Here is a 10489-nt window from a genome sequence, read left to right as displayed (position 1 = left end):
CAGTAATTCCATGCAGTGAAATACTTATATGTTTGGGTAGAGAAGCTTGCTGTTGGTTGGATGAATAAACTGACCAATAAGACGTCTGCTAGTGAAAGGCTGAAACGAAAGCCATTGTTCATTGAGAAAAAGTGTGGGAACGCCCAAACAAAGGCATAGTTCCAGTTGGTGGGAAAAGGGTGGGAACAACCAAAACAAAGGCATAGTTCCAGTGTGGCGGGAAAAAAGTCGGGGGTGGGGGTGCTGCTTGGCTAGGTATATAATGCCTATATATAATATATGATATATAATATATGTATAATATATGATATATAATATATATATATAGGCTCGCTCATCAACTTATCACTGATCTTTGTATATTTTTCTCGGTTCTAATTGGTTAATACCATTTTTAGATATACTGCCTCTATTATACTGCCCTCATGAGGAGCTCTAGAACACTCGGCTGACTGATTAATAGTTGATTAATTAATATACGTTTTTTTTTAGCTCTACTGCCTCTATTATACTGCCCTAATAGGAGCTTTCGAGATTATGAGAACTTGGTACATTTTAGATTTTCCGACCTTGCTCATGAATTTAACATGTATAAAGATAACAGGCTCTATCGAAATATTCATTTTATTATATTTTAGTAAATATAAGTTTTAACATTATATATATACATTATTTATGTACATTGTATTTATATTAAATACTGTATACCATATTTAATGTACTGTATTAGGCCTAATCATTTTTGTATACAAATGATGAGACCGCATAAGTTATTTATCATCACCCAAAGCAATGATAAAAGTACTAAACTGTTGGAAATAGTATTTAAATATAATGTGTAAAAATTACATTATTACTTCAGAGAAGTCATTATTATTTGTAATTTTAAAATAAATTGTATTGTCTTTTTAGATTTGAGCTTCAGCAAAGAAATCAGAAATTTCTACACTCTCCATTCATTAATCACTGACCTGGGGACTGAACAAATGCGCAAGTATTTTATGATAAACTGTAAGAAAAAAGACAAAGACAAGGTCGGAAAATTCTTGTTATCCCAGAGACAAGACGGTGCCTTAAAGTGTGTGGATTTTGGTGATCAAGAGACACAAATCTTCAAAGCCGATGTTGATATCAACACGTTCGATATTACTATCCTAATGACTTTGATCCAACATTGTTGCAGTTCTAAAGGTGACTCAATTTGGAAAAAGCCACCAGATGATAAAGACAAATCACTACTTGCAAATTTGAGACGCATACAACTCTATAAAGAAACTACACTAGACTGCAGCCCCAGCAACAGAGTCACAAACGTGGAATTTGACAAGCAATGGTATGAACTTACAACAACATTTACATGTATTGGTGTTTCTGCTGAAGACATTGAAAAATATCACAAGCTACGCGTAGAGCGGTCAGTTAGAGGTAAATTATTATACATTGTAGCCTAGTAGATTTCAATGTTTCATATTTGGTTCAGGGATAGTGGACTTTCCTTATTTGTTTAAAACTTTAAAATTTTTCCTCACACATATGAATCCAGATAAAATTATTTTAAGAGTTATTGGAATAATAATAATAATAATAATAATAATAATAATAATAATAATAATAATAATAATAATAATAATAATATTGTAAATGGAATAATAAATATTTCGCAAATCATTTATTTGTTTAAAACTTGTTTGTTTAAAACTTTAAAATTTTTCCTCACACATATGAATCCAGATAAAATTATTTTAAGAGTTATTGGAATAATAATAATAATAATAATAATAATAATAATAATAATAATAATATTGTAAATGGAATAATAAATATTTCGCAAATCAAATGCGCAGATAAACAAGTACAAAAATACACATAGCCCTACATAAAACACAATGTAATTAGCACTTAGATCAACGCAACATTTGCTGCTATATCTGGCCCATTCAGAGATTGTCAACGAATGTTATAAATAGTGTCGACTTCTAGTAAATTTCTCAAAACTGGATGAGTCAGCATTGACAAAGCATATCAACTATTTTACTGATGCTAAACTTCCTGTTGTTTATAGAAACATAATAAGTGCATTATTATAGCGAACAAATACTCTTCTTGTAATTTTACTAATGACACATTACAGAAACCTATACTGTATGACATAAACCATAGAGCTTGAAATAGACATTTAGAAAATAATAGATAAAACAAACACACAGCATCAATTAAAAATCAAAAGAATCCCTCCATAAAAAATGGAAGAATCCTCAACTTAAACAAGTTGAGTATGGTCACAAAGCAAGACCTTACTGTTTGAAAAACTCAGCAAGATGGTGGAAAAAGCAGACGCAGACATAAACTTTCTTAGAAATTACAGAATTTTTGGCGTTTATTTCTAATTTTATTGCAAAAAATACTGTAATAATAACGTACTCTCAATAAATACTTCAGAAAGAATGGTGGCATACGGGGTTTATTCCAGTTTAACTTTTTCTTTGGTAAATATTCACTCTTAAAATAGTGATTTTTAGTCTTAAAAATTAAAAAATTATGAGAATTCACTAAACGTTACTACTTCACGTTTCGTATTTGCATAGTTGAGTAAGCTTTCTAACACTATTTTACTCTCTTTTGTAGACTTACAATTAGAGAAACCCGCTAGTTAGAAAAGCTCCACATGCCTATAATGTTTTTGTTTCTTTTCTTACTGAAATTAGGTTTTGAAGAAGAAAGTGTTGAAGAAATAAGAAATTTTCAAGTTCTTCAAGCAGTTGTTATTGATGTTGGAACTGTAGCAATGAGAGAGTACTTTTTAGAGGTTGCTAATCGAAGGAAGACAAAACAAAGCCAAGTTGCCAAACTGGAAAAAAAAGATGTGGGACAATATCTTATAAATATGAAAAGCAATTTTAAAGTAAAACTTAATCTGGAGCAAAAGAAAAAAATGTTCACACCAAATGCTGATATTGACACGTTTGATATTACTATCATGTATTTAATCATTCGTAACTGCTGTAGCATCCCCGATTCGTTTTGGGAGGACCCACAAAAACTGTCCAATGTGGTGGAAATCCATCGCTACAGGAACACCCTCGCGCATTATCCCAACTGTAGAGTGTCAAATAAAGACTTTGAAATCCAATGGACGAAAGTCAGATCAATGCTGCACAATGCAGGTGCTCCTTTCCAAGACATCGACAAATATAGAGCGCTTAAATTTATAAACTAGAAGACAGATTAGCCACAAAGTACACATGAAACAATGGCTGGGTCTCGGTAGAGATCCTTTTTCAATAGCAACAGCTAAAATGTAAACGTAATTGTAAAAAGCCAGAAATGGAACCAGAGTTCTTGGACTCAAACACTACGAACATCACTGATTTGTGTAGTCTATTTCGTGAATACTTACCTGGATAAACCGAATAATTGCCAGTGTAGCATCGAAAAGTCTGATAAAGGCGTGATCAAAGGAAAACCAACGTGGAAAACATACTTACCTAAAAGTGTTGATTTCGAAACTGTCGAAGCCACTGGTGCCTGGGACCCCAACACAACACATCTCGCAAATAGTACGACAAGAAGGTAATTTGCGAACGCCACCATGCCGCCAAGCAAATATAATACAAGCATGTCTTCCATAAGAAAGATTAAATCTCTTCTAGCAACTCGATTTAACAATGGTATATGCGGCTGAACATATGACAGAAGTCACAAACTGATGAGACATCATGATGAAGTGACTTGGGACGATTAATGTACTGTACATCAAGGTGCTGACAGGGAACCATCTTATCCTCTCGTCCCCCTCCCCCCGCCCCAGAATAGAAGGACTATAATAAGGATGGGGCGAATTCGAGCAGTGTTTGCGCTTTCGAGAGAAAACACGCTCTAACTATACGCCGCCTTGCTCAAAAAGAATGTGGCCTGGCCTCAGGCTCAAAGCATGAAATCTCACCCCGTCGTTAACAGGAGGCAACTGCCACCCAAGAAGGCCTTAAATGGTAAAAGACGCAGAGCTCAGAGGCTTCAATGGTGGTCGAGTGAGATACTCAAGGACGTCGTCCCAACGCTAACACTATGTGAATTGAAATATAGTGCGCACCTGCAGACATGTCTCATACAGATAGTGTAGCAACCACTTCCCTGACACCTGTTCTGTGGTGGAGCAACCACCCCAACCGGACAGGGAGGCGTCCACTGATATGAAAATATCCGGAGTTGAACCCAGAAAGCTTTTTTTCCTTTTTAACACGTTCTCCCTGAGCCACCATCTTAAGTGTTTTTATAAATGAATTCATGGGAATGGCCTTTGAAAGATCCCAGGACGTAGGGGAAAAGAACACGAGCAGATGCAACTGCAGCGGGCTTATTCAAAGACGGCAGTCCAAGAAACCTGTTAGAAATATATATACTGTCTCTTATACACATCTAGATGTGTATAAGAGACAAAAGAACGAAACATAAGAAAGAAAAGGAAAGGATATTCAAGGACCCCTATGATAGGGTAAAAGAAAAAATAGAAAGAAAGAATGAAAGAAAAGAAAAGAAAGAACTAAAACGAGAAGAAAGAAAACGTAAGAAAAGAAAAGAAAAGTAAATATAAGGGAAAAAAGGAATGAAAAGAAACTTCATCACTTACCAAATTTTCAATTTTTGAACCAGGTTTTGCCGATCTCTTCTTATCTCTATTTATTACTGCTTCAGGGTATTTTGTAACAAGATTAACAGTGAAGCTCATTAGTTGTGAATAGTTCATAAGAAGACTAGCACAATTAAATCAAAAACCATGTTGTAACTTCTAAAATAAGTCATTGATTTTTAAAATTCAAAAGCATATCTATTATGATTTTCATCTGAAATTATAGCTAAGGTAATAAAGATGCCAAATTTCTTTGAACAACAGGTTTTTAAAATTTTCCAGCCTGGTTTTAAATACTATACTGGTAATTTATTGAGAAACAGCAATGCCTGCTGTGATAATGACTCTTAAATAGAGGCATTCTTCTTTGATGTTTAATTGGATTATTGAGATAAGATTTTGGCAAAACCTGGCTCACCAACCCGCCTGAATGCCCTTTTAAAGGGTTTGCTGGTAAATGGGATAGTAACAGCATTGAACGAATCATAAGAAAGAAAATGAAAGGATACTCAAGGACACCTATGAAAAGGTATAAGAATGAAATGGAAAAAAATGAGAAGAAGGAATTATAAGAAAGGAAATAATTGTTTGGAAGGAAGGATAAAGAAAGAAACATAAGAACAGAAAATATAAGAAAGAAAAAGGAAAGAAAAGAATGAAGCATAAGAAAGAAAAGGAAAGGATATTTTAGAACACCAACGAAAGGTGTGAGAAAAAATAGAATGAAAGAAAAGTTAAGAAAGAACTAAGATCAAAAGAAAGAAAATGAAAGAAAAGAAAAGTAAATATAAGAAAGAAAAAGGAATGAAAAGAACGAATTATAAGAAAGAAAAAGAAAGGTTATTCAAAGCAACCTAAGAAATGGTAAAAAGAAAGAAAAGGACAAGAAAGAATCAGGATATGAAAGAAACGATAAGATAACATAAAATGAGATATGTATGAATATAAGAAATGAAAAGGAAAGAAAAGAAATAAAGTAAATACAAGAAAAATCAAGGTTACATAGGAAAAAAAGAAAAAGAAGAAAGATAAGGAAATATTACAAAGGTAATTTAAGCTAAAGAAGCAATGCATAAGGAGGCATTAGAAAGAAAGGGGAAAGGAAAGAAAAAGTAATTAAAAGGAAAAGGGAGACTAAAGAAAGAAAAGGTAGGTAAATAGGAATCACGGAAAGTTAAAGAAGCATAGAATGAAAGTAAAAGAGAAGATAAGTAGGTAATTAGACGGTTAGCTAATACTAAAATAGAAAACAACAAGGAACATGAAAGTGAAATATAAGGTCTGCTAACACATTTTTCCCCTCTAGGGACCTTCTTTTGTTTTGCACTGTTGAAGCTTGTGGTAGTCAATGACAGCCACTTGTTCTGTTGATTCAGAACGGTTAAGAACTTTATTATTTATTATATATATATATATATATATATATTTATATATATATATATGTGTGTATGTAAATATGTATATGTATATATGTATATATATGTGTGTGTGTATATATATGTGTGTATATATGTATATGTATATATATATGTATACGTATATGTATATTATATATATATATATGTATATGTATATATATGTAAATATATGTGAATATATATTATATGTATTTCTATATATAGGCCTATGTATGTATATATATGTATATATATATACTAGATGTGTATAAGAGACAGTATATATATATAGGCCTATAAATCTTTATCTTCTTATGAGCAATTTATAAGACAGTGTCTCGGGTCTCTGTAGAGATATTTTTTTTAATGTAAATAAATCATGATATAATAAAGATAAACTCTAACCATCTTGTGGTAATGCTATAATTTTAAATACGAACGTTAAAGAAATACATCAGATGCATAGCGGAGAAGAAATTTACGATGAAAGTTACTAACTGTAAGTGCTCGAATAAGCACCCTTCTCGAATAAGCCCCTCACCGCGGCGCTTAATCGAGAGTATATTATTACCCTGTGTGTAATGAAACAAAGGGATTTAATACAATGTAGGCCTATACAATGAAGATACAAGCATTTCTTTATATACGTTTATTTAGGATGGCGAAGGACCTATGTTAGGCCTACCTACGAGAATGTAACACGGGAACGGGCATGGAAAGCGCCAGTAGGCCTTCGCCAATATTATTTTCTAAGCGCCGCGGCGCTAATTCGAGCGTTTAAGATACATAAACAAGTTTTTAGAAAAAAAAAAAAAAAGGGAAAAAAAGTCAAAATTTGGTCCATGGAAGGCTTACTATCGTGTGGAGAAACTGCCACCTGTCGGTGTGTTGTGATTGGAAAATCCAGAACTATTTGAGAAAACGCACGGTAACTAACATAGCTAGCTTAATGAGAAACTTACGCTTGATAAACTGATATCAATCTCATCAATTATAGGTACAAGGTATACAATTAGCAGTAGCTTAACTAGGTTGTGAGGGGCCCTGGTTCAAAAGTACAGTCGGGGCCCTTGACGCATGCAAATTGACTTGTCGTGTAAGCTAAGATGTGTACCACCGATGGGTTAGATTAAAAGCAGTACCATTTTTTTAAATATTATTTCGACAATAAATCTTGCGATTTTTTAAATTTTTGATATTTAGATGTTCTCGGAGGGCTGGACTGATATAGTAATAATAATAAGCATTTCTCTTCTTATGTGACCAAAAGAAAAAGCGCATTCGATATTTATTGAATTGGTGTTTTTTTATTTATCGGATTGACTTTTGAACAATGTCAACAATTTTCTTGTATATAATCTTTGATATAAATAAAGTACACGCAGTATGTTTTGTTTCTAGATATCATCTCAGGCAATTACCCGCTCCCTTATGCGAAATCCTTGATGGTAATACAAAAATTGAACGTACACAAACCCTAAGAAATTCAAACAAAATGTATGTAGGGGCCTACCTTTTTCAAGACTGACATCCTGTCACAGATCTATTTTTATTCACGGACCAAATATCTGGAATGAGCTATATGATAGCCTTTTAAAAATAAATTCGCAAAATTCGATCAAAATAAATTGAAAGAGATGATTTTAAATACTTATTAAGGAAAACTTCTTGGGAGTCGCTGGCACTTTCCGGGGCAATACACTGTCGGAGATGTCTTGGTGTCTGAGGCGCACGGTATTATTACTATGACGTGATGATCACTGAGGCATTTCCCCTTCCAGGAAATGCTGGTAATTGAGGGCGATCCCAAATTTTTTTAAATTAAAATGTTGATGTGTTTACTATGTATTCTGTGTGTGTATGTTTTATATGTTTGGTATTCAAACTGACAAGCCACCTCTTCTTTTGATGCCTATGTAAAGAATTTGCAATTTGTTGTGGAATTTTTCTGAATAAATGTATATATATGGTGATACAATAAAAAAGAAGTTTCAAGTATATTAGTTGTATATACTTAAACTAAATGAAATAAAACGGATCACACCTGACATTATTAGATTATATGTATGACCGTGATCATGCGAAACACTTATCCGATAAATATGACAGCCGAACGCCTCTTAAAATGGTCCATTTAAAAGTATAGGCCTATGCTAATGCTAAATAAAATAATAAAAAGTACATTATTAAATGAACATTTTCTTTATTCCAGACTTCAAATAATTTCTTTAAATCCCACAAAAACCAGTAAAAAATTATCACTAAAACTCGATGATGAAATACATTAATTGTTGCACATGTTTTGGGGTTTTCCTTCTTTTTTGTTTTTTGTTTATTTATTGTTTTCAATCTTTTCTCGGCTTATTTAAAAGCGAGAAAAAAATTAATAAAAATATGTATTTTTTCTTTGCGAGGTCTCTACGTATCAAATCCTAGGGCCTATACGATCTACAGGTCAATCTTGTGACTTTGCTTAAAGATGTTGCATATAGGAGCAATATCACTCCTATGGGAGTGATATTGCCCGTACAGGCCTAAAAACTACATGCCCTCGTTATTTTTACAGCAGACCGAAGACATCCCCTAGCTGACATGGTCGCCTGGAGAGGGTTGGAAGGGGGAAGGTATTTAGCAAGGTCAGTGTAAACAAAGCCTCGGGTCCAGACAATATAGCCAACAAAGTTCTTAAATATTGTTGTAATGAACTAGCTCGCATATTTAGTAAAATTTTTCAGTTGTCTGTTAATGAAGGAGTTATCCCAAAGTTGGAAGACTGCTCATATCACACCAGTTCCTAAGGGAAAAACAGTTTTGTCACTTAATGACTACCGCCCGGTGGCATTAACTAGTACAGTGATGAAGTGTCTGGAAAAAATAATTCTAAAACACCTGTTATCTGATAAAGGAGTGATTCCCGACCCTACCCAATTTGCATATCGAAGAAAACGGGGAGTGGAGGATGCGGTATTATGTTACTTACATGGTATTGTTGACCACCTTGAGAAACCAAAATCAGTTGTGAGGTCATTATTTATAGATTTTAGCAGTGCGTTTAACACAATTCAACCACATATCATGGTTAATAAAATGATGGAAATGAATATTAATCCTAAACTTATTTTATGGGTTCATAGTTTTCTCTGGAATAGAGAGCAAGTGACTTAAGTTAATAACATTAAATCACGTACACGTATAATTAATACAGGTGCTCCCCAAGGGTGCGTGCTGTCCCCGGTTCTATTTACTTTGTATGCAAGCAACTGCAAAAGCTCGTCCCCCAGTGTGAGTATAATTAAATATGCTGACGATACTGTCATCTGTGGTTTCGTAAAAGGAAATAATGCCTGTGACTATATGAATGAAATTAAGAAGTTCGTTACATGGTGTAAGGATCACTTTTTAATTTTAGATGTTAAGAAGACGAAAGAGCTCATATATGATTTCAGTAGAAATCCATCTGTTCATGATCCGGTTGTTATTAATAATGAATATGTAGATAGGGTACATGAATATTGCTACCTCGGAGTAACGGTTGATGACTGTTTGACCTGGAACGCACATTGTACTAAAGTGGCAAATAAAGCAACAGTTAGATTGTATTTTCTTAGAAAGTTGAGGAGTGTTTCCCTTGATAAATCTATTCTGTTGTTATTTTACAAATCAGTTATTCAGAGTGTGCTCAATTTCTGTTTAATTTGCACTTTCGGAAACTTCAGCATAGAAAATAAAAGGAAGTTTGAAAGGATCAGACGTTCAGCTGAACGGTGCATTGGCTGTGATATAATCACGGTTGAAACTTTATACGAACAATATGTGCGTAATAAACTAAATGCCATTTTGTCAGATGAAACACACCCACTCCACAGTCTTTATGTATTCATGCGCTCCGGTCTGAGAATACGGGCTCCTCGTTCAACTCATAATAGGCACAACTATTCATTTGTAATGAACTCAATTCGACTTTTTAATCAATGTGCAATAAGAACAAGTATAGGCCTATCTAAATGATGTAGGCATCACTATTATTCCTTTTTGACTTATATATATATATATATATGTAGGCCTATGTGGGTATGTATGTATATATGTATGTATATGTATGTACAGTGTGTGTGTATGTATGTGTGTGTGTATATATAAAAATGTGTGTATATATATATGTATTATGTATGTGTGTATGTGTGTATGTATGTGCGTATGTGTGCATGTATGTGTATGTAGGCCTATATGTATGTGATATGTGTATATATACTTACTTTTTAATCAACGTGCAATAAGAACTAGCATATCTAAATGATGTAGGCCTCATTATTATTCCATTATTATTCCTTTTTGATAATACAATTTCATGTGTGCGTGTGTATGTGTGTGTGTATGTGTGTGTATATATGTATGTATACATATATACATATGTATGTGTGTGTATGTATATGTATGTATACATGTGCTGCGCACACATGCATGG

The 10489-nt window shown here is 33.4% G+C and overlaps 2 protein-coding genes across 2 annotated transcripts in view; both read left to right on the top strand.

Annotated features, from left to right (window-relative positions):
- LOC117100243 overlaps positions 1-918 on the top strand; it is a 32820-nt gene extending 31902 nt beyond the window's left edge. Inside the window, exon 12 of the mRNA XM_033239844.1 lies at positions 913-918. Coding sequence (XP_033095735.1) covers positions 913-918 — 6 coding nt within the window. The remainder of the gene's footprint in view (positions 1-912) is intronic.
- Positions 919-926: 8 nt separating this feature from the next.
- Positions 927-4370, top strand: LOC117100251. Its single transcript, XM_033239852.1, has 2 exons — positions 927-1425; positions 2706-4370. The coding sequence occupies exons 1-2, from the start codon at positions 987-989 to the stop codon at positions 3215-3217; spliced, it is 951 nt and encodes a 316-aa protein (XP_033095743.1). The 5' UTR covers positions 927-986; the 3' UTR covers positions 3218-4370.
- Positions 4371-10489: the final 6119 nt, after the last annotated feature.

This window comes from Anneissia japonica, unplaced genomic scaffold (assembly GCF_011630105.1).
Source record: "Anneissia japonica isolate Jap-2015-1 unplaced genomic scaffold, ASM1163010v1 scaffold6788_len1366326_cov149, whole genome shotgun sequence".
NCBI lineage: Eukaryota > Metazoa > Echinodermata > Crinoidea > Comatulida > Comatulidae > Anneissia > Anneissia japonica.
Note: the sequence above shows the minus strand (reverse complement) of the source record. Positions and strands in the feature narration are given on the sequence as shown.

Bases quoted from the DNA above. Each gene is read 5' to 3' on its own strand.
- LOC117100251 (XM_033239852.1), top strand. From the start codon at position 987: ATGCGCAAGTATTTTATGATAAACTGTAAGAAAAAAGACAAAGACAAG. The intron at 1,426-2,705 runs GTAAATTATTAT...TACTGAAATTAG, and splicing joins CGTAGAGCGGTCAGTTAGAG to GTTTTGAAGAAGAAAGTGTT.